Source organism: Maylandia zebra, linkage group LG3 (assembly GCF_041146795.1).
Source record: "Maylandia zebra isolate NMK-2024a linkage group LG3, Mzebra_GT3a, whole genome shotgun sequence".
In the NCBI taxonomy this organism is placed as follows: Eukaryota; Metazoa; Chordata; class Actinopteri; order Cichliformes; family Cichlidae; genus Maylandia; species Maylandia zebra.
Window position 1 is genome coordinate 28833796 of NC_135169.1, and position 25407 is coordinate 28859202.

The following is a 25407-nucleotide window of genomic DNA, read 5'->3' on the forward strand; positions in this document are numbered from 1 at the left end:
CATTAGGAGTTGACTGGAGGCAGCGGAGTCAGTGAGACCCACATCAGACTTCACCTTCATCCTTATGACCATCTTCTTTAGTTTGGCATCTGTAGAACACAAATAAAGAAATATGTCATTTATTGTTGTGATAATTATTATTATTATTTTTTAACCCACGTTTTGATGCTTTAATGAAAACAACAGTTGTATCACACTTATAAAGAAATTGATTTATTACTTGTCCATTTCAGGAACTTACCTCCTTGACAGATAAATGTTGCTTTCTTGTTACAGTCAGCTGGTATCCAGCGTCCCGTCTGTGATCCTTCCACAGAAACACAGTTTCCACTATAACTTCCGCCTCTTTTCCAGTACCTGAAGGAGGTCTTTGTTCCATCTGACCAAACCCAAGCATCTTTAAACAGACCAATCCACGCTTTGGTGGTAACTGCAGCAATCGCTGCATTTTCCTTGACTGTAAGCACACATGCCAGATCAGTGTGCTTCTGTCTGCACAGATCTTGACTGCTCTGCCAGGTTTGCTCCTGTGTGTAAACCACATACTTCTTGCTGCCATCCTGCTGAACTAGAGACACACAAGGGGAGAGGAGTAAAAAGGAGTTAGACTTATTTTTTCTGCCAAGAAAAATAGTCAGGTAAGTGATTTAGAGCCAAATTACTAACAGCAGAGCCATGATGTTTCTGGTCATAAACACTTGGACCTGTTGTCCATATATGTGGACATCACATTTTGGGGTTGTCTACAAAATCTTGTTGTTTTTTTATACAAGGGCCTGTTATCCACTTACGAGGACATTATACTGCCACAGTTTTATCAAACTTTAAAATGAATCAGGCCCTTGAAGAGCAAAATCAGGTTAAAAGATAATTCTTTGTTTTTACATTCATCAAGTCCCAATCAGCCCAAATAGCAAGGAGAAATTAAAAATGCATGCCATGAAAGAGTTCAGGTCTTAGGAGGTTAAAATATAAAGCGCCTTGAAGCAACTTTTTTTTAATGATTTGTTGCTATATAAATGAAATTAAATTTAACTGAAGTACAACTTAGGCTTGACCTGTATTATTTTGGTCAGCAGATCATTTGCTCTTTCATTAAGTCTGTTTGGCCACTGTAAGAGCCAATTAAAGGCTAGTTCACTGGTTCTGGTAAAAGGGGTTAAAAGGAGAAATATACATTTTTTGTTGTTAAGTATAATTTTCAGATGATTTTCAAATACTGTTATGTTAAAAGCATATAATACAGAAATGTGAAATTCTGATGCGCTTTTTGGTAATTATGTGCTTAGATAGTTGGAAGTCGGATAAACTGGAAGCAACACAGTTTTTTCACCAAGTCTTGCAGTGTTAATTTACAGTTTCATTAAACATCTCCTTTGAAAGAAAAGTACCTGGTCTTGCCCATGTTTCAAATGCCTGTTGCTGGACTGACTTCTAAAAGAAGATGAGTGAAAAGGAGCCGGAGTGCCGCCATTGTAGCCACTAATCTACTGGTTTGCTCAGCCATTGTTTGGACGATGTTTGTCATTACTGAAATAAACTTGCTGTATCTTTGTTACATTAAAAATATTTTATATTTATTTTATTTTGTTTTGCTGGAATTCATCCTAAAGTTCACGCAAAAGCGCTGAGATGAACCTGAGGAGAAAATACAGACCTACCCAGAGAACAGCCAGAGTTGGTGGGATATTTTACATCCTTTTGGAAACATAGCTGTTGAGTTACTTCAGTCTGGACCACAACTGTTCGAATCAGCACAGTGAGTTCTCATAATCTCACCGCTAGCAAATTATCATTTTGTGTGCTAGTCACTCGGTCACGTTTTCATTTTTGTTTTTAAATATTATATAGATTAAATTGATTATCATCAATAAAAATTTCATATTAACTCATTCACTGCCAGGGCTTTTGAGCATTCTTACTCATTTTTGATGAGCCACAGAAAACTGTGTTATGATCATATAAACGCTGAACCTACCAAAATGAAGAACAGACTCTCTTCTTCCATCCAAAAAAAAAAAGCTTGTTTCTACCATTTTCCATTCTTTAGTAATCAGCTGTAGAAGAGAGGTGGGTTCCACCAAAAATGCCTGTTTTGACCACAAAAAGGGAGAAAACGAGCTTTTTGTGAAAAATACATTTCAAGCAGTCTGATGTTCACTGACAAGCTGCCCGAGGTTGTATTCTAGCCCCTCCCATTGAAAAACGTAATTGACGTCTATAGACGTCCATGGCAGTGAATGAGTTAAAATTATGATCAATTATGATCACTCACAACAGTTTCAACTGTAATTGCAATTTACTCACTTTCATAACACACATAAGCTCTGGTTAAGTCACATGGAATATCATTCCAGAGGCCGTCATCTTGTATCTCTGCACACGACTCTTTCCCATTATAGTTGTCTGGTTGATCAAGGCTCTATTTGGTGAAGTCTGCTCTGCCACTCCCATCAGACCACAGCCACCTGTCGTTCTGTCCGTTGTAAAGTCCGATCCATGTGGCGGTCTTGTGACTGTCCAGTGTACTGACCAGCTGGTTTTCTTCATCCATGTTGTTTATGGTTGCCAGGTCAGTGTATTTTAATCTGCAGAAGCTCTGAGCCTCATACCAGGTTAGGGATTCATTGATGAAGTGGAACTGCACTAAAACACAAGATTATCCAGTCTTACACACAGACGCCAAGAAATAATTCCCAATTTGTTCCAATGACTTTATGTCATCATGGTCTTATTAAATAATTTTTTTTCTGAAAACATTTTAGAGTGTTGCCATATTTGTGCCAACGCAACTTTGAGAGATGAAGATAATGATGTAACCTGTACTTCCCTCAGGGGAAGTACAGGTTACATCACCCTGGACAGGTTGCCACTCCATCATAGAGACACACCTAACCATTCATGCTTAAGTTGGCCAATTTTGAATCACCAGCTAAAACACTATGTATGTCTGTGGATTGTGGGAGAAACCCAGAGTACCCAAAGACAGTACACACAAGCACAAGGTCAAACACGAACACATATAACAGAGAGTCCCAAGTGCCTGGGGATTCAAATCCAAAAACCTCTTGACGTGAAGCAATAGTAGTAACTGCTGTCTGCTTATCTAATCAGCCAATCACGTGTGTGTATCTCAATGCATTTAGACATGCAGAAATGGTCAAAATGACCGGCTGAAGTTCAACCTGAACATCAGAAAGAAGAAAAGGGGGATTTATGTAACTTTGAATTTTGCATGGTTGTTGATGCCACGTATTTCAGAAGCTGCTGATCTACTGAGATTGTCCCAAAGAACCATCTCTACTGTTTAACAGAGAATGATTAAAAAAAGAAAACAAAATTCAGTGGGACAAAGTTTTCTGCTGGGAAAATGCCTTGTTGATACGAGAGTTCAGAAGACAAAGGCCAGACTGCCCACAAAAACATTGAATGCTGAATACTGACCTGAAATACATGTATACTAAAATATTAACTGTATCAATGATTGAAAAATGCAAAATGCAATGACAACAAAATAAAAAGCAAACAAAAACACCAAAAACAAACAATGATCATGTGTGCTTATTTACCTGTTTTACTGGACCCTGTTGAAACCAGTGCCATCCTGGTGGTAGTCATCAAAAGCATTAGGAAACTTCCTGCAGCCCAAAACATGCAGAATAATAACTTGCTGTCATCCACTGAATGCACAAATATGTCATATGTTTTGGTTATGTATAATAAGGTGTACTATAAAGTTACAGAAGCAGTAGAAGCTGGCTAAATTATTTTAAAAGCAAAATAGGTAAACTTCCATCCCAATTACACAACTATAACTCTCCATTGATATTAATGACGCCAATTCATTGGACAACTTTAACATTTCCATAAAAGAAAAATATAGAAACAGACATTATATAATTTTTTCTATAGTTATGGTATTAAGGCTTTGGTATTATCATTATTATCTGCCTGAGTGCAAACTATCATATCAATTCTGTCGTCCACTCATGCCTGCTTGTTTGTTTCCCAGGTTGTTTCCCAAGATGCTTTTTTTGACAGGTCATTTAAATATACGAATTGCAATTGATTCATTTATTCTTGGATGAATTTTAAAAAAGTGATTTTGAGTTCACTAAATTTCTTCTTCATATACAAGATTTTGTATATGTAGACAAATTAGTCTGGAAACAAGAAATACACAAGCACTTTTTTCAATATACCAACTTTGAAATAAAGGCATACAGATTGGTTTTACTAAATTATATAAAAAATGATACATAGAGTTAAACCAGTGCCTGATATGTTCCACTGTATCTGGTGTAGTTTATCTATGCACCTACTGTAGATCTGAAGGTCCATTTACTTGTACATTATGCAAAGCAGTTTTGGAGAAACTGAAATGCATTTGGTTAAAAGTGCGTCATAGGAGATTTAAAGAACCACTGACAGTCATCAGGTGAGTCTAAGTGGAATGTAAGACATTAAGAAAATGTTACTACTATTTGGCTGAGGGTAATTGTACATTCAATTATACATTCAAAAGTCATTAGGATTCTTAAACCTGCTATATAAAGTTTACATACACAATGCTTAGACGCTAACCCATTAACGGAGATTTACCATTAATGCGGTTATGGCGTTAATGTCATTTTAATGAGATTAATGCTGACAACACTAATGCATAAATAACTTGGATTTAAGTCTTTAAGTCCTTTGACAAACCAAGTACACCCTATGATTTAATAAAATGGTCTGGCACTGATACGGCACCGTTCTAAATGATTTACGACAATCTATGCTGTGGAGCCATAGTCTAAATTAATCTATCTTGCATTCAGCTGTTATGTTATACTGGATTATCTCAACGACATCTCTGCACTGCCTGCACACAAGAGCTTGCCTGGTGTGATAGACAAAAGCATCCATCTATCTTGTGCTCAGAGCTAATTCTAAGCACCATTTTTAGGATTCCATGATGGTTCTTCTACTTGCTCCTCTTCTTTTTTACTGCTTCCAAGGTATTCATTAAGCATGTGGTCAGTTGTGGCCATGATATTTCATCCTGGATACTGTTCTGACACTCACTAGTCCTAGGCCTCCTTCCTTCTGCTGAGCATAGTCTCAGGGTGATGGATTTAGGATGAAACCATCCAAGGACTTTTCTTGCCTTGATGGCCTCTAATGTTGTTTTCCACTTTCACATGGAATTCCCGGTGAAGTTTCTTAGTGTCCTAAAGCTCTTGTACATTTCCAGGCATTCCAGAATCCAAGTGCGTCCTGTATGACTGGGATTTTATCTGAATCAGTTTGCAGGTGCATCAGTCTAAGCCAAGTTGCCAAGAACTTTTTCTTCTGGAAACAAAGAAGTGTTTCGTTGCTTATCTAGAGTAACTTGTTTTTTAACTATAGTGATTTTGATTAATAAAACAAATAACAAAGTTGGGCTGTACCGAATTGGGTCACTACCTGCAATCATTGGAGCCTTGCTACTCATTAGCCATTCGTGACACTTTTCCAGCAATCAGTCATTCTTAATTTGCCCTGCTTGGTTTCATTAAACTTGAATGTCTGCTGCCATATGATATTCAGCTGAGTCATCAACACATTATATTTTTGAAAGACTTAGTCTTAAAGGCCATAGCGGGTGTAACTGTACTCAGTTACCTGTTGAATGTGACATCGTGGTCTCTGGAGTCAAAAGCCCAAAGAACATTCCTGCAATTCACAGAAAGAATTTAAATATGGCTGAAGTCAAATCCAAGAATTTCTTTGAATGGAAAATTATCCTTATTTGTTTACTCTCAAAGCCTACCAGGCAGATAATTGTTGTGTCATGCATTGCACCTACTATATTTACTTAAAAATATAACTATGAATAAATTCACAAAAATACGTGGTCATTTATTATTTGATAATCAAATGGTTTACAAAAGCACCATAAAAACAATGAAGCCAGCTTCAGTAAATTTCCGTTGTTTACATGTTGTGATCAGCGACTGGTTGCTCTTTGTAGATTTACACAACTGAATTCAGGAGGTTTCATAGATATCTTGGCTGATTTCCATTACTCTAACAGTATACTGTATAGAAAGACAGTATACAGCTGGCATAAAAGTGAATTCCACTTATGTCCGTAATAATATCTGTAACCATCAAATTAAGCTACTACAGTATGTAGTATGATGTAAACCACCACTGACCATGGGCACCACAGTCACTGTTACAATAAATTCACCACAGTACAACAAGTTAAGCTCTTTCCACCCGTACAAACTACCGAGTAGTTTCAGGCAGAATTTGAGTAACACATAGATATTATAGCCGAGTTTGTTTTGCAGGAATAGCTACTATGTGATCAGTTCATTTCAATTCCACTTTATTTATACAGCGCTAATTCACCAAAATAATACATACAGAGAAAAACCCAACAGTCAAAATGATGACATTACATATAAGCTTTAAATTTGCAGTTTATCAAGCGTCACTCAGCTGTCCTTTCCTGTCTCTCCTATCCTGTCTTTTCTCAAATCTCCCTGTGTACAGCAGCTGGACCTTAAGCTGACAACACACTGTGCAACAAACTACACACAACAGTTTGTGTGTTTGCTAATATTTGTTAAAATGTTACATTTGACCTGACACTTAAAAAAAAGGTGACTCCCTATATGCGCCCTCCTCTTCTGTAGGGTGGGCTAGATTCTGAATTTACAGATACCTGCACTCTTTCCAGCCCACTTTGAGTCCCAAATATAAACGTTATAAACGAACCTAAAGTTACAAGTTGATTTTAAAAATACAAGAAGTAAAAAAATACTTGTTTAAAAGTGTAGGGAGTAAAGGCAAAAAGTTGTCAGAAAAATAAATACTCAAGTAAAGTACAGGTACCTGAAAAGTCGACAGTATTGAAGTATTTGTACTTCTGAGTATAATTATAATTGTGGGTTTATGTTCTAAAAACCTTACGAGAATACGTTCCAATTTTGAAAGCCAACAATTAAAGTAAAACATTAAAACTAAAAACAACTATTACTACCAGTAAAGCAACTAATAGAAATAAATAAATATTTGTACATGTAAAATTTGAATTTACAATCAAAGTTTAGAAAGTACCTGATCTGATGTGTTGTGTACCCTGTGGCTTCCCTGTAACATCTGCTGTGTTTTGACTGTGAATCCTTCTGTGTAACTAAAGGTCCATTTATTCGTACGCAATGCAAAACAATTATGGAGAAGAGTTAAGGGAATTTGGTTACCACTTCCTGGCCGAGTTGTTGTCATTCCTAATTGCTTCCACTTTATTACAATACTACTAACTACAGGGGTTTTACCTTAAAATATAAAGCAGCTTTAGGTGGCTGTTGGTGGTATATAAATAAAACTGAACTGAATTTCATTTAATTAAATTTCACTGAACAATTGACTATGGAAAATTTAGTAGTGACCAGTGTTGGTCAAGTTAGTTGAAAAAGTAATCAGTAACTAATTACTGATTACTTCCCCAAAAAGTATCCCTTTAATTTACTGATTACTTATTTTCAAAAGTAATTAGTTACTTAGTTACTTTTTAAAAACATGATTTACTACTTGAATAGGTAATAAAGCAATAGATCTTTCAGCCCAATTCGACTTTACTACTTTCTACTACTTTCTGCATAATCCATTATATAAAATGTAATCAAATGAAAAAAAAGTCTAAAATTTGTTTTATTAGTTTAAATCTTAACTTTATGCATCAAGCAAAAATCAAATTATATGCAACATTCTCTGACTGGAAGAAATTTGTTTAACATTTAAACCTATTTTCTGCACATTCCAGCACATAAAACAAAATATTATTTTGTGTTTACACTCAGTCTTTCAAATAGATGCAAGTAAAACACAGCAGAAAATAAATAAAATCAAAGACTCAGTGGTCCTGTTGCTCTGTTTTCACCTGTATAGCAGGCGGAGGTTTGTCCTGTAAAAAGACGTTTTCTTCCCACGCAGTGAACAGCGGATGCTAATGTTTTTGTCACTTTTTACGAAATCAAACTCAAAGTAAGGTCAGTACTTCCACGATTTAAACGCGGCATGGTCATACTCTCTCTAGCACTCGATATATTATCCATTTTTGATCTGCACACAGCTGTTGTCACGCACGTCGCACTTGCTTACGTCATTGTCATGAGACACTCACAAAAGAATCATGGTTTTAGTAACGTAGTAACGCAGCATGCTTACGGGTAAGTAACGGTAATCTAATTACCTTTTTTGCAATAGTAATCCCTGACTTTACTCATTACTTGAAAAAAGTAATCAGATTACAGTAACACGTTACCGCGTTACCATCTCCGCTAGTGCTAGCATGGGTGAGTGAATCCTTTTGGCAATATACTGTATTTTCAACCCCTCATAGTACCATATGAACCTATTAAAGCACTTTGCTCTCAGACTGCGGGATTACTTGTGGTTTCTGGGGTATTTAAAAGTACAATGGGAGGCCAAACCAGTTCCCAGTTTGGATTTGGGAGATAGACATCCTCTCTACTTTTAAGATTTGGCTCAAAACTTCTTTTTTTTTAAATACATGTATTTTGAGTTGGATCAGCTGACCTCCCTTAATTAAGCTGCAGTACACCTTACACTCTATATGTGTTTATACAACACTCTGCATTTAATCATTGTTATTCTCTTGCACTGTGTGCCTTTTGGCCTTACTCCCTCCCCTCACCCCAACCAGTCGCTGCTCCTGCCTGAGGCTTCTTCCCGTTAAAAAGGACTTTTTCCTTCCAACTGTCGTAAAGTGCTTGGTCATAGGAGGTTGTTTGTTTGTTGGGGTTTTCTCTCTATTATTATAGGGTCTATTAGATGCATTGAGGCCAATACTGTAGTGCTGTTGTGATCTGACACTATAGAAATAAAAAAGGAATTGACCCATATTTACTTTATTCTCCTGTTTTAACTTTAAGTAAGAGAATGATAAAGCTCAAGAAAATGCACTTATTTACATGTAAGTCCTTATTTGCAAATGCAAATTTGAAAATGCTTAAGATTACGAGAATCTCCAAAGTGTTTCTAGTGTGTTGTTATTCTGCCTTTCTTTCATCTTGTCATTTCCCTGTGTATAAACAATTAAAGACCAAAGTGAGTTTGTGAACCCCTTTTAAACTAGAGGTACATGTTTAATTGAACTTAATCTTCTGTTTCAACTTTCAGCAAGAGGATGATCAAGCTTAAGATAATACTTTTATTTACATGCAAGTCCTTATTTGCAAATGCAAAAGTTTAATATTTAGATTTATTGCAAGTGACTATTAAGATTACTTGATTGTCAAAAGTGTTTTTATTGTTATTCTGCTTTTTCCCCCCCATGTCGTTACTCTTCAGTGTGCAAAGTCAAGCTGAGTTCTTGAAACCACTTTAGAGGCTGATGTATAACCACACTTGGATATGCATTTTCATACATGTAAAAAGGACCACGCACACACACACACGCACACACAGGTGACTGCCTCCATCTAGTGGTGAATAATGGAACACCGGTGTAGAAAATCATAACAGTCTTTTTTTCTCTTCTTTACTACTGTCACAAAACCCTGCACGATCATTATATTTCAGTATGACAAAAATTAATTTCTAAGCCAAAATTATGCAGCAGCTCAGAACAACCTCCATAATATTTTTCACTTAATTATTATTCTGAGGATCATCAATACCTGCATTACACACTGTGAGAAGAATTTCGATTTCAGTCAGATCTGAGAAAAGCCACACAAACAGTGCATGGGATTAATGAGTATAGTGATGAGTTTACACTATACTGTGGTCAAATCTTCTCTTTGGTCCTCTTTTAGAGTAATTTGCTGTTCTCCACACATGTGTCTGCCAGAGGAAGAAAGAGATGTGTGAACCTGGTTAGAGATACACTGAAATCCAAACAGTCTAACTTCTAATTTCGACCAGACAACTTACATACTGTTTAGCTGTTTTGTTTTTATATCTTAAAGAAAACAGGACCTGATATTACGAGATTATTTATGTTTTTTTCTCTTAAAATAGGTTGTAAAACCGTAAAAAGTCCCCTCTCCCTGGCCTCAAGGATTAATCATCACTTGTTAATGTCAGATAGGATATTTGTGCATTCTTAACAGATCTGTAGCTCAAAATGAAGATTAGACACTGAATTAATCAAAACATAAAACTGGTCCAAAGACATGCAGCTTGTGGGGATAGGTTAATTGGATAATCCAAATTGCCACTAGGTGTGAATGTGCGAGTGAATGTGAGTGTGAATAGTGTCTGTCCCTGTGTGTTAGCCCTGCGACAGACTGGCGACCTGTCCAGGGTGTACCCCGCCTCTCGCACTATGACAGCTGGGATAGACTCCAGCGCCCCCCGCGACCCTGAAAAGGATAAGCGGAAGCGAATGGATGGATGGATAAAACTGGCCATGAAATTCTTCTAGTTTCCAAACATTTCTCTCTTTAACATATGGATGAAATAAAACATAACCATATATGGGTCACTGGTGACATGGTGTTCACTGTAAGTACGTTATTCAGGATCTGTACCTTCCTTTTGTTGATTTCCATTTTTTTTAAATCAAACCAAAAGGAAATGCACTGATGGACTAACAACAATAAGACTTATTTAAGTTTATTCATATTCTACATAATATCTTTTGAAAATTAAACACATTTGTCATTAAGCATTGCCAGATTTTTCATAGCTTTACAAATTGAACGCTGTTGCTTCTCACAGCAAATAACCAAACTCAATAAGTTTTTAATTACTACATTATTAATTATTACATTAATTGTGTTGTATGTGCAATATGCACATGGGGCTAATAATTAACATGTTATATAATATGTTATACCTTGCATAGGAAATGTCAGTGAGGCTGTAGTTGTACCAGTGTTGTTACTTATGGTATCTAGTTTGAAAAGAGCAGAAAAAGAATGACAAGAAAAAATTAGAAAACTCAAAATTCCAAATATCATATCTGAACCTTAATAATTCCCAGTGTGCAATAAGTTCATGTTACTCACAAATGGAATTGTAATTAAATAAAATAATAATAAATATTTTAATCTGTGAAAAAAAAAGTTTTGTATCAAACCAAAAGTAAAAGAACTGATGCACTTGGTATGAATAAGACTTATATAAAACCAGAAGCTGCAGGTGGCCTGTTGCCAGTCCTCAGTGGAGGGAGGGCTCTCCTACTGTCCAGGTGTTTGGGACACAGGAGCCTCAACTGAGAACAGGAAGGATACACACAGGGTAATTGCAGAGCCCAAAAGATCATTGGCTGCCACCTCTGTTCGCCATCATCAGATGACACAGTTTTTTCAGGCTCCTCAAATCTAGCACGCCTTCTCTTTGACATGAAAAGACCGTGATTGAGCAAATCAACGAGGCCTGGAAAGCTGGTGGAGTCTGCTGCTCTGTTTTTTTGTGTAGTACTCATAACAGAGTGCAACAACCCCCCCCAGAAGAAAGGCGGCTCAAAGCTGCTCATGCCAGGTTTGGAGTAGGTTAGATACCATTTGCCTTTGCCCTTTTTAAAATGTCATCTTTATCCTTACTGGCTTGAATTAAGCGTTTCTTATAAACTTGTCCAAGAGTGTCGGCCACGTAAGAGTTAATTGGAGCTCTTGCAACCACTGTCTTGACCCATTTTTCAGCTAGTCTTAAATTCTTGGTTTTTGTGCAATATAGACGAGAAATTTTTGGGGGGGAAACAAGAATTTCTTGGAATTTGTATGTTGCAGATTTCAATACAGAGACAGCACGGTGAAGCTTTTCTTTTTCCAAAATGTCTGTTATCAATCCTGAAAACTTTTTTTGTTTGTTTTTCCCATTTCTCTCTTTTGTTAACAAATCTTTAATTAATTGTTTATACACATGGTTCAGTTTGAGCAACACAAACTGAATCCATTAATTTCTTCACAGGGGGTCCTCCATGGATTGGATCAGGTGGTCTAAGGATTTGTTGACACTGTTGCATCGGGAGGTGAAACTCAGGTACGTAAGCATTAATCAGTGCCAAGAAAGAGAACAGCTCCCTGGTTCTGGACACAGTAGGATTATCTGTGATGTCAGTCTCCAAAACTCCTGCTACATTTTCATTTTGTTCCATGGCTTTAAGCTTAGACTTCAGAATGAAGAGGAATGTTTTGTGTCTTTCTTTAAATCCCACTGGACTAGTTTCTGAAGCAGAAACAGATACCTGAAGAGATGTGGATTAGACAGAAAAACATAACATCATTACACTATCATGCATAGTGTTCACCCCATACTGCCTTCTTAGTTTATGCTTTCTGACATGAAGACTAACAAAACTAGATGCTGCATCTCTCCCAAAACACAACAAAAAAGAAATCAAAACAAAAACACTAACCATAGTTGCAGCACAGATGTTATAATTTGCTATAACATTTTGACAGCTCAGCTAATGTACAGGTAAACCCTTTGAATCAAAACCTCATTCTTCATTGTGCTTTTTTTCACATAGTTCAGTCTGATGTCAGTGAGAGTGGATATGCTTGATATGGTCAAGTCAGGTGCACAGCCTACCTGCCGGGGTGCTTTTTCGCTACCTATATTTAGGCCACACTGCCCTCGAGTGCTGGTTGGTTGCAATACCTGTACCTATCCAGCTGGCTTGCTCCAGTTTCCATAGGGAGCTGTGCAGGATATTCCTCTTCTTCTGAGGGCCCACGATCAATATTTTAACAACCATAACCAGTACTGGCCACTGTTTACTTGCATGGTGCAAGTTCAGCAGTCCGTGTATTTTGTTTTAAGTGTATGTGTGCATGCGCGTTTGTGGTTTCTTGTTTTATTAAAATGTACACTTTCTCAAGACTGTGAGCCGCGAGCTTGGTGCTTGGTGTCCTTGTAGAGTTTTTCATTGACTTTTAACATGTTTTTAACTTGAGAGACAGATTTTGTTTTTAAAACAGCAAACTAAAGACACACCAGTAGCCGTCGGACCTTCAGTGGTGGGTCACTCTTTTAACACTTAATATGACTACTTCATGTTATGGATGCACAGTGTGAGCATTCAGGTCGCATCAGAGCATTGGGCCGTATGGTGTGAGTACCTGCATCATGATCTACAAACTTCTAACCTCTGCATTTCAATTGTACAGTTTGAGCAGGAGCTGAATCACACACAAAAAATGACACAGTGCATGCCAGCTTAACTCCTGTCCATTGTACAGTTTTATGTAATCCAAGACAGGTTGTGCCACAGTTAGCTTTATTGGAGCATCCTTGAATCTCTACAATCTTTTCTGGTTTTTAAGATTTTGTATTTCCTTGGAATGGAATTCCCCTAGATAGCGTTGTCATTTTATTTTTATTATAACCCCTTTTGATTGCTTTGTCACATCTGGACATTAAATTATCAAATCACCAAATAGATTTATGATTTATTACAGCTTGGATTGTTAGGTTCTTAACTTACAAATTTTAAATAAAGAGAAAATTTAACTGTTTTTCTGTCTTTCAAAAACACAAGAGATATTTTAGCTTACTCACCTTTTAGGAGACCTGTTAGAGCTGCAGCAGGTGTGTGATGACAGGAGAGTCTCAGCCACGCCTGCTGCATACTGCACATTCCTGTGTCTTTGGTATTATGTAATATGTTCCATTGTGCTGAGCGTGATGTCATCTCTTCCTGGGGATCAAGCATGTTAGTGAGACAATTGTATTAATCTTTGTGCATTAGTAAAATACCTTCAATCATAGCTTCATTCATTTCAGCAGAAATGAAAATGAAATGAAAAGTACTGCTTTCCTGTATATAGTCAGTTTACCAGAAATTTGTCTTAATGGTTTCTAATTACAGTGATATCATGCAGTATAATTAAGCTGTTGGTTTTATTATCAAATCATTAAGATCCAATACCAGCGTCTCTTAAACGGAGAAGAATGGACTGCACGGCAAATCACTAAAATTAATAAAGTTCATCCACTGAAAGGTCCTCACAATGATCAGAATCGACTGATTTCTGTGATTTATTTATTGTAATAACGTTAGTATATTCATTTGAACAAAACAGAATATTTAACAGGTCAAATTGATATCATTCAACAGATCTAGTAAACCCGTAGTTCAAAATTAATTAGGGCCCAAGCACTGAAGTGCAAAGGCCCTATTGGTTCCGTTTATTATTTTTCAGTGAAATTAATGGCCTTTAACATGTTGAACTCATTAAATTTTGTACACGTATCAGGTCTGGTGAAAAATTACATATTTTAATGGTTCACATATGGGCGGTGCAAATTTGCTCTAGAACACCACCTATGTATTGTTTAATGAAGTCCTACAAACACATAGTTTGAGTCACATAGATTAGATTTGGTAAACATGTGTAACATGGCGAGACAAACAAAAGTCAGTAGACCGATTGATGCAAACCCAACAGGAAGTCCACCGTTTTGAATTGAAAGTGACATTTTGGTGCTAATTTTGCCATTTCCAGGCCCTAAACTTGTGCGAACTCCTCCTAGGGATTTGATCAGATCACCTTCATATTTGGTCAGTGTCAACTACACCGCTGAGTTTTTGTCATAGGGTGTGGACATGGCGCCACAGCAAATTTCAATCATTCACCATGAAAATCTTATTTGCTCTCCTTTCCTACATGCATCATTCCTACGTTGATCGTGGCTCAAGAGTTGGGTGTTCACCTGGTAATCAGAAGGTTGCCGGTTCGAGCCCCGGCTTGGTCTCAGTCGTTGTGTCCTTGGGCAAGACATGTCACCCGTTGCCTACTGGTGGTGGTCAGAGGACCTGGTGATGCCAGTGTCTGGCAGCCTCGCCTCTGTCAGTGCGCCCCAGGGTGTAGCTTGCCATCACCAGTGTGTGAATGGGTGGATGACTGGTTGTGTAAAGCGCTTTGGGGTCCTTAGGGACTAGTAAAGCGCCATACAAATACAGGCCATTTACCATTTTACATTCTTCAAGCTGGACCAAACTTCTCACATGTGATAAGGCTCCCTTGCTGAACATATTTAACTGCTATATTTAACATCAGCAACAGTGCCAACTAGTGGGAACAGAAAATGTCATGTTTTACACTTCTGGTATAGCATAGAGGTGGATGACCCAAGCCACCTTTCGTCAAAAGGCGTGACACGTTTGGAAAGATTGATATTTGTAATCAATGGTTAGAGTCCCACCCAGTGGGAAGAGAAATAAAATCTATCAGTGTGACACCAGATCGGACTTGCTGGGTGTAGGTGTTGGGAGCAGGGGCAGATCTAGAAGAGTGGCATGGAGTGGCAAGTGCCACCCTAAAATGATCCTTTGCCACCCCAAGTGCCACCCCTGTTTTGCATATGACAATGTTGTTTATTAAAATAAGATAGCATTAACAGTTTGAGCGTAGTTACAGTCAACACTGAATATAAATGCTAAAACTGAATATATTGCATAGTGTCCTGGATTTTGCCACCCTCATGCCACTCTAAGAAAATTTCTCTAGATCCCCCCCTGGTTGGGAGTAGCTTAACACGCCCTCTCAACACTGCTTGCAGCTTTCATTGTTTAATTGTTGTTGCATTCCATGTTTAGAGAATAAAGGCTTGTTTTCACGTTCACTTTTGCGTCTGTGTAAGTTTCGCTTCTGAGTCCTTCTGTCTTCACGGCCTCAGCCATGACAGTCCCACATCTTTGAAATGATTTTGCTAATCGTCTTTCTTAAAGACATGAGAGAAGATCATGAACCCTAAATTGTCCTCTAATTATAGAATGACTCATAACAGGGTTCAACAACCATTCTGCAACAGCCCACACTATGTAACAGCGATCCCGAGCGGCGCAATCACAAACAAATCGCGCAGTACGTATAAAATACAGATTTCCCAGGCACAGTGAAGGCAGCATTTTCCCCGCATCAACCTGCTCGGTCTCAGTCCGCCAGCTGTCCGTTTGTCTTCCGCACAGGTTTGTGTCAACTCGTCCTTTTGTGTCACATCCAGAAAACTCCAGATGGGAATCTAAATGCCGGCTGTCTGGAATATTTCCCCGCGGACTAACCTGGACTGTGCGGACACAGAGGGAACAAGGGGGGGAAAGCGGCAGCGCTAACGGGCGGTAATGTTAATACGTTAGCCACGGCAGGTGCACCACGGCCACGACTGACAGGCTGTCAAACCGCAAAAATCACCGTTTCATCTCTTCACAAAGCTACCTTGGATACTCTGTCGAGGTAAGGGGACTTTAATGTCTGTTTGTGCCGTTTTTTGTTTTGTTTTTTAACCTATTCCCCGGCATCTCGACGGGGAGCGGGAGATTAGTGTAGCCAAGTTAGCTAATTGTCGGTTTAACACTTTAACGGACAGAGGCGATCGCAGGTTTTTAAATCCGTGACACATTAAAGGCCCTCTGTTTTAATCAAGGGCTGGACGCTTTCATGGCAGCTTTCCAGGCCTGTGTGTGTGACGGGTGCGACACTGGAAACCAGTGCTGACCACTGGGAACTGCACTTTTTTTTGTGTGTCATGTAAACAGCAGACTGATTTTGTTAAACGTGTTCAATAAACAGAGGAAGACGGGACAAGTGACTTTGCCCTGTGGTCTCGACAAGCAGGAAGTTTTACTTTCAATTCCAGGCTTTATTATGCAGCATGTACAATTAGGAGGAAGCGAAAATGATCACGTGACACTCTCAAGCGTACTTAAAACAATAACATAAATATTTAAGAACGTTGCAAGTGTTTATAACACCTGCTCTCCGTGGAAGTGCTCAACTTTCTGTTTGTTTTGGCGTTGTTGTTGTTGTTGTTGTTGTTGTTGTTTTATCAGTGAAAGCCAGATCTGCTCAAGTTTGCCATCACGAGAAAAGGAAAAGTTAGCACATTTTGACATTTGAGTCTCAAAGAATAATTAATACTCGTGATTTCTTTTTTTCTGACTGTAAATGACTGGCAGCACATTGAAATTATGCAAACCAGCTGCAAAAAACTGCATTTGCCTGGTTTATTTGTTATGAAAAGCATAACAAGTAAACTGTTTTTCTCTAGGCCTTGTATGTTTATTTTTGTGTTTTTAAGCTATTAATTTGACAGAATTCAATTTGAAGACATTCATTAGCAATAAACTTAAACTTGTTTCTTCTGTTTTCAGCAGCCTGCAGAAAATTAAACCACACTTTAGGAAACGCGTGGAGTCCTTTTTTTCCTCCTGTTTCTTTTCCTTTTACTCTCTCCTATCCCGACCACCTCACCCTCTGTTTCCACGTCTGTCCCCCCCTCATCATTGCATCTTTTTCCTATTTTGGGAAACGTCCATCTGTCTCCGGCTCATTTCCCCTGCCCTCACATCCAGTGACATGGCCTCGGCTGAGTCACCGCAGTCCAGTGTCCTTCAGGATGAGCTCACCTGTCCGGTGTGCTTGGACTTGTACCGGGACCCTCACTTGCTTCCTTGCGGGCACAACTTCTGCAAGACTTGCCTCGATCGCCTGAAGCGGCAGGCAGAGCGGAGTCACTTCCGCTGTCCAGAATGCCGTAACAGCCACCAGTGTAGCACCAAATTTCAGAAAAACTTTAAACTTGCCAATATCGCCGATGACTACCGTCACAGGCGCAGGGTTCGCGCCATGCCTCCCACAGCTTTAAAATCAAGGGATCTGCCGTCGTCCTCTCTCGTGCTACAACCTTGCAGGAATGGGATCGCTGTGCCATGTGACTACTGCCCTTCAGGCTCTGCCGAGGCACCGGCTGCCAGTGCTGCTGTGGACTGCTCTTCTGCTGCTTCTGTTTCTCAACAAGGGGGTGATAGCGAGGGAGCAGCAGCTCCTGCTGCTGCCGCTTCGATGTTTGCAGTAAAGACCTGCTTGAAATGCGAGGTGTCGATGTGCCAAGAGCATTTAAAGCCACATCTGGAACTGCCGGCATTCCGCATGCATCCTCTCACCGAGCCGATGAATGACTTCTGGAAGAGGAAGTGCCGTGATCATGATGAGATCTACAGGTAGGGAGGAGGAGGAGATGGCCTTTTGACTTTTTCATGAAGAGTTGCTGAGTGCCTGTAAAACATTTATTTATTTACTAGTGAGGATGTCGCCCCCCCCCCCCCCCCCCCCCCCAGGCTTTACTGATTTGCTCTGTTGATCAGCTTTTAGTGTTCATTTTTATCTGAGCCCTGTTATTCTTACTCCAGATATTACTGCATTGATGACAAGATATGTGTGTGCAACGCCTGTACCATAGAGGGAGGACACTCAGGACACACGATCAAGACTCTGAAAAATACAATGAAGGATTTAAAGGTACACTCTTTACCAAAATTAGTTTCTCCAGTCTGTAATGTTATGATGATAAAGAGGTTTTGTTTTTTTTAATGGCTAAACACTGAATATACACGCACTGGCCACTCTATTAGATACATCTGTTCAAATGCTTGTTAATGTGAACATAATCAGGCATTAACTCATTTAGGTAAGTAGAAATGCTGAAATTCTAATTGAGCATCAGAATGAGGAAGAGGGTACTTAAGTGATTTTGAATGGTTGTTGGCATCGCATGGTCTTGTCTGAGTATTTCAGAAACTGAGATTTTCCCACAGAACTGTCTGTAGGATTTGTAGGAATGGTCGGAAAAAGACAAAATGTCCTATGAGTGGCAGCTGAGAATTTATTTAATTGTTTAAGCTGAATGAAAGAACCACAGCAGACCCGTCCACATTTTAGCGCTGTCCAGCGTATACTTTATGCCCTCAGCTGTTTCAACACTGCTTGGCTGTAGCTTTGCAGCTCCCAGTCTCACACACCACCAACAGCAACAACAACATATTGACAGGACGCACTTCTTATTTTACACTCAATCTTGGAGTCCCTTCATGTTAAACGTGAAGCCGTTTTGTGCCTTCATTCGCTTTAAACTTACTCGGCTGCTCTTGTTTGCCAGGGGGTGCTGGACAAGCAGCTGTACAGGATAGAAAGGAAGTACAGCATGGCTGAGAAAAAATTCCAGGAGCAGAAGGAGAAGGAGCGGCACAGTAAAGTAAGAGGCCTCACATTTCACTATCTAAACATAACTGATACATTTTTTTTTTTTAGTATGTTACCATTTGTCCTGGGTTTTTTTTTTTTTTTTTTTTTTTTTGTTTTTTTTTTAAACTACTATTATTTTGCACTTTTGTCTTTTCAATCCCAGTTCTGGGAGGCCTGTACCTAAACATAAATACTGACTCAGCATAAGCATGTGCCAGTACTACTTCTAGTTCTAGATGAAGCCTTTAAGAGACTTCTGTAAAGCTCATTCCTGAGGAAAGCAGGGATGATCGCGCTGGTGGCTGGAATAATTATTAGTGAGGGCTGTGTGGTATCAGGACACAGGTACAGTTTTTCCAAAGCTCCTTATTTATTCAGATAAGGCTAACACAGCACCTTTTCCTTTAGCCTAAACTAGAGATGGACTGATCCGATATTCGTATCGGCATCGGTCTGATACTGACCTAAATTACTGGATCAGATATCGGAGAGAAATAAAAAAATGTTATCCGATCCATTAAATATCAAAAAAGCACCTCACAAAACTTGCAACACGGCGTAACTCTGCTCATAACCGTAGCACGTCGGAGCAGTATGCGTCATGTGATAGAGCGGCTGTGTGTTTTTGGAGCCTCGCTACCAAACCGGCATTTCATCTCCGAGGAAGTTATCCCCGAGAGAAGTAAAGCAAGTGTGTAAGTCCATCTCTTAATGTTTGTAAAGCATTCCCGCGTTAAGCTTAACAACTGATATATGGAGCGACTGCCTCTTCTCTCCCCCTCCCTCTCCTGCTGCTACTTCAATCATGAAACTGATCAGTGATCAGCTGATCGGCTTTTCTGTCGTGACTCCCGTCTCTTGTTTGTTTTTCGCCCACTTCGCGCCAGAAAGAGGAAACCAGCGGCTGAACAACAGCAGCACGTTTAAGCTTGATAAGCTGTTGTTAGAATTTATTTAATATTACTTTCTACACCAGGATCTTTTTCTACGTAGCTGACGGCTGGTAACTGTGCAGGGGCGGATCTAGCAAAGTTTAGCCAGGGGGGCCGATAGGGTATGAACAGGGAAAAGGGGGCACAAAGACATACTTTTCTTTCTTATTGTCATTTTAAATGTCGAGCTTTTAATAAATAATTATTTGAATCTTACACCCAAAGTTTTAATCTGATGTAAAATGTATAGAAGTCCATTACTGTATATAGTAACTGTTAAGTCTAATATACCCTAGTAAGCTATAGTACTTTTTTCCTTTGGAAAGGTACCATCTGTTAAAGAAAAATGTTTAATCTATTTAATTGTGGAAAAATAATTGATTTCTGTGCATTTTTTTTTTTTTTTTTTTTTTTTTTTTTTTTTTTTCCCCTTTCCCACCCTGCATCAAATTAAAGTTGATTACGTCAATTAAGCCTCATGAGGTGGAGGGTGGTTCCCTTTTTTTGTTTTGTTTGTTTTGCTGGGAGTTTTAGAACCCTATTAGTTAGGTTGCTTAATATTTCCGCTAAGTACTCTGTAAAATACCAGAATAGGGAGGATGGAGCAGGTTTAAGTTTATTAGATTGATCAGTTTTTGCTCAACTATGAAATAATTTGGGTGCAGTGTATTTTTTGCATACAGGTATAACACAATAGCTTTAGTGTTTTTGTTTTAAACTTCAGTATGAACTTATACAAAATGCAGCAAGATATAAAAAAAACCCAAAAAAACCCCAGTTCTATTGATTAAAAAACACTATCGGCTTCATATCGGTATCTGCAGATATCCAAATTTATGATATCGGTATCGGACATAAAAAAAAAAAAGTGGTATCGTGCCATCTCTAGTCTAAACCACACCAAAGTTTTATGAATGTAAGGCCTCAGTCATCCCAAAACTAGATAAAGTCCACCCAGGCCTCTGAAGGTGCAGATTGACGCCTGTAGAGGTGCTGGGTCATCATGTTCTACGAAGCTCTGCTGCACGTTACTTTAGAGTTAAATGGAGCCAGAGACCTCTAAACAGAAGAAACCGTTACAGCTCACAGGATGTTCATGAAAACCACTTTGAAGTTTGAAGTTTGCAGTTTCATTTGTTTTAGTGTTTTGTATATTCCATGCAGTGATTGGGGAGGGGAACCTTTTCAGCACCATGGAGAGCAATCTGGAGACTTTTTCAACATTCATGCCCATGATGACTGTATAACCACAACTGTACAGTACTGTGGCAAGAGGCTCAGCCACTGTCAGTTCTCCTCTGCATAGAACAGCTTGTTCAGCTTTGTAAACAGGGCGCTCAGGGCACGCGCTTTTTAAAAGTCCTTCTCACTGTGTACGTCCTCCTTGTATGACTTCCCCTTCTGCTACAGGTGTGCCTCTTGCCTCACCTGATACTGCGCTCTGAATCAACCAGCTCCACCTTTCCCATCAGCAGTCAGGCAAAGCGCACAGCTCAGCACCACCACTGTTTAACAATTTACTAACACAAAATTTGAATCCTAAAAAAGAAGTAATATGGCTAAAGTTGAGAACTTGAATGGGTTTAAAAAAATATAAAAATTATAATTATAAATAAGCTTAATATGGTAAGGAGTATAATAAGGAGGGGTTTTTGTTTCTTTTCTTCTGCTCCCTTAATCACTTAGGCTTGCTGATTGATTTATTTTTAGTACCCAGGATGCCTTTGCTATGGGCACTTGTTTCTGCTTCAAAAAAACAAAGTTAGGCAATGCTCTGACTCAAGCTTGAGTAACTCTAAATTTCAAGATGCCTAAATAAAACTTTTGAGTTATTAATTTGAAATTTTAACATTGTAACACAAAATTTGGATTTACAGATCCTGGGAAAAAAAAATCTGTGGCAGAAATGAGCTTCCATACCTTCCCGACGCAACCCCAAAGGGGACTGTCTCATCTGGTTAGGTTAGGTGAATGTGTAAAGCACTAGACCGTTTACACATCACTTATTCATGTTGAGTAAATTAAATTCTTGCACTTTTGCACCATCGTCCAGCTGATTGACTTTTTCTTCTTTCCGTCGCTTCCCTCGTTAGAAGTTTATGGACGACACCGAGCTGTGCTTGACCCGACTGGGAGACGAGATGAAGACCAAAGTGCAGAGCTTCATCGGCAGATTGCGAGACTGTGCACGCGCTCACTGTGACATCAACAGCCCGACCATTCAGATGAACATCATCAAGATCACCAAGGACCAGGCGCGCTTACAGGAAGTCCGCTGCGGCATCGAAGGTCTCATGCTCGAGAGCGACCCTTTCCGCTTCATCGAGGTGAGACTCTAACGCGTCACTGTCAAACTGCGGCCGCGATTTTACTCTTAAAGCACGGAACATTTTCTTGTGACATTATTGAACTGATCCGAAAGAAAGTTTATCCTGCTGAAGTTAAAAGCTGTAAAAATACCAACAGAATGCTGTCATCAAACTCTCAGACTATCCTGCTAGGATGATGTAAATGTGATGGTTTATATTCCAGGGCTGCCCACCAAAGTACAATCTGTGTGTGGAGATACGCATAGATTTGTTTTAATAATTGATTTATTTGTGTTGATGTCTGTTTTGTTTTTTTCAGGCATACAGGACAAAAGGAAAATAGTAAGTTTTTTTTTTTTTTTTTTTTTTTTTTTTTAATTTCTCAGTTCATCTTTGCTTTAGTCTCACATCATACAGACAAAATAAAGTTTAAACATCCTAATATTTCTCACAGCTGAAATTATCTGTTAGCTTATTTTTTTGTGGGGAGGAAAAAATAAACACTCAGCAGCCACTTTTTTTGAATACATCTCATTGGTGCCAGGTTCTTAACTACAGAGCGACTTGAACAGGTTGCTTGAAATGTTTGAGAGATTTTGGTCCATGTTGACATGACTGTATCACACAGTGGCTGCAGATTTGCCGGCTTTACATGCATGATGTGAATCTCCGGTTCCACCACGTCCCAACGTTGCTCTATTAGATTGAGATCTGCTGACTGTGGAGATTGTTGGAGGACAGTGAACTCACTGTCATGTTCAAGAAACCAGATTGAGATGATTCAACCTTTGTGACATGTATGTTGCTGCCATGTGATTGGCTAATTAGATATTTTCATTCAGCAATTCAACAGGTGTACCTAACAAAGTGGCTGCTGTGTGTGTATGTCACGAAAAACCATTAGAAGCATGATATTTAAGGAGTTTTTACCAGTACATATTGTAGTTTTACTTAAACTGATTATTATAGACTGACCGAAGTGCTTAGTTATGTGTCAGCATGGTTGCAAACAATTAGCGATTTAAGACGTGTATACATGGATGAAGGAAGCAAACTGTCACTTCTTTTGTCTTTGTGCACTTTAGTTACCGCAGGCAGCTAAGGAAAAACATGTTTTACCCAGAGTATGTCGACATGGAGACGGAGGGTGTGGGAATGACGATGGAAGAGGAAATGAGAAAATTTCTGGAAGAGGAGCTCCGGCCTCACATTAGCGATGCTATCAATTCCCTGTGTAAGAAATATTCAGTCATTTGCTGACACTCGTCACTGTGTCTGAAACGGCTTCACAAGCCTCTAACCCGAAAACATCTGGCAGCGTAACGATTTGTGCTGTTTCAGCTCTGCTCAAACTTCTGTTTCATTTTCTCCATCAGGCTACATTTCTGATCCTGAGGAGGAGCAGGACGAGAATGAGGAAGAGGCTCCGGAGGAGGACGAGGAGGAGGACGATGAAGATGAAGACGACCTAGATGACAGCAGCGAAGAGGAAATGAGAAGCGAGGGGGAGGAGGAGGAAGACGATGAGGAGGAAGATGGAGTGGGACCGCATGATGATGATGATTACAGCCCGGAGGAGGAGGAGGAGGAGGAGGAGGATTTTGAAGAGGAAGAGGATGGGGATGAGGAAGAGGATGACGAAGAAAGAGGAGTTTAATAGCATTATTTTCCACCTAATGAAGCACTTTGAAGTCGATCCTCGACTGTGGACGAGTGCACAGTCACATGACAAATCGCTCGTCTTCATGTTCGCAGAATGTGAAGATTAAGACTCAAGAAGCCCCACAATTTGCCTCTAACCGTCACACAGCATTCAGACACATGCTGGGCAGTGAAAGCCTCCAGTTCAGCTGGACTTGAAACAAATCAAGGGCTGAGAATGTGCTGAAGTGACTCTCACCCTAAACATGTGTCGCACACTGGCAAACCTAATTCAGGTGCTTTCCTTTAGAATCATTCGCTGTACATGAATGTGAATGTATAACGGCTCAGTTTGGGAAACCTTTGCACGTCTGTGACACCAGATTTTCGAGCACTTTGCCAAAAAGATTTTTTAGAAAGTGAGAATTTACTCTTTCACCTTGTTAGCTAGATTTGCTCTAGCTTGATTGAAGAACTTTCTGCAAAACGTTTGATACAACAATAGCTCCAAAGAAAGCCCTTCGATCAGAACTTCTGCTGAAGGCTCTGAGAAATCTGCTGGAACAGAACCTGTGTATGAGCTTGTGATTGTTTCAGCATTGTAAGCCAAAGAGAAAAGGTTGTGAGTGAGAGTGTGTGTGCATGCATACTTTAGGAGATGTTTGTCTGCTTGGCATGATGTTTAAAGAAATGTGCTAACAGAAGTTTACTGCAGAATGACGTTTTGCTTTTTGTGCTTTAAAAGCAGTTAATGCATTTACAAACATGTAAAAACAAAAATAATTGTTCCTATGCACAGTTCATACATTCTTCTTAAAATACCAGTTTTAGGTGATGTGTACTTTCGCACTTTACTACTGTTAATGCTGTGGTACACCTGAAACCTATGAATGTCGACAGCTGATTTCCATTTTGATAAAATTATTTGAGGGGCCAAACTTCAGGAATTGTAAAAATTAAAAATAATAATAAAAAGCCTGGTGAATGTGCACGGTTGTCACGGTGTTGTTTATGTTGCTGGAGAAATGTGACGTAAGAGTTTATATTTTTGCTTTGTGTACAGGAAACGCATTACTGCAGTTTGATTAGGACATTTAAAGCTAACAGGCTGAAGACTTTAAACACAGGAAAATGGGCAAGAAAGAAAATAAAACAAATGTCACATATCCCTAGCATCCTCCTTTTCTGTCACACCAACCTTCTGTTTGTACTCCTCCATTAAATCCATGAACCTCATCTGTGCTCTTCCTTTTTGCCTGGCAGCACCACCTTAAACATCTTTAGCTGTCCCTCCAAAATCCACATTACTATTCTTGTCCTTTCTGGTCACTCCCAGTGAAAATCTTAGCATCTCCAGCTCAGTCGCCATCTCCAAACCGCACATCTAACATCTTGTAAACCTTCCCTTTCAGTCTAGCTGCTATTCTTTCACTCAGATACTCTTCTCCACCCACTCTTCCCTGCCTGCACTGTCTTGTTCACCTCTTTGTTAACTGTCTGTTGCTTTGGTTGGCCATAGGTATTTAAATTCAGTCTCCATTGCTCTCTCTC

The 25407-nt window shown here is 39.2% G+C and overlaps 1 protein-coding gene across 2 annotated transcripts; it reads left to right on the forward strand.

The window, feature by feature from the left end:
• The first annotated feature begins 15835 nt into the window (after positions 1 to 15835).
• On the forward strand, positions 15836 to 24845 carry zgc:92594 (E3 ubiquitin/ISG15 ligase TRIM25). Of its 2 annotated transcripts, none has more exons than XM_004563517.2 (8): positions 15836 to 16187; positions 17105 to 17953; positions 18143 to 18251; positions 18889 to 18984; positions 22000 to 22233; positions 22535 to 22557; positions 23301 to 23449; positions 23592 to 24845. In XM_004563517.2, the coding sequence occupies exons 2-8, from the start codon at positions 17310 to 17312 to the stop codon at positions 23870 to 23872; spliced, it is 1536 nt and encodes a 511-aa protein (XP_004563574.2). In that variant the 5' UTR covers positions 15836 to 16187; positions 17105 to 17309; the 3' UTR covers positions 23873 to 24845. The 2 variants fall into 2 exon arrangements, with proteins under 2 accessions (XP_004563574.2, XP_023008952.2); XM_023153184.2 differs by having other exon boundaries at positions 17108 to 17953.
• The last annotated feature ends 562 nt before the right edge of the window (positions 24846 to 25407 follow it).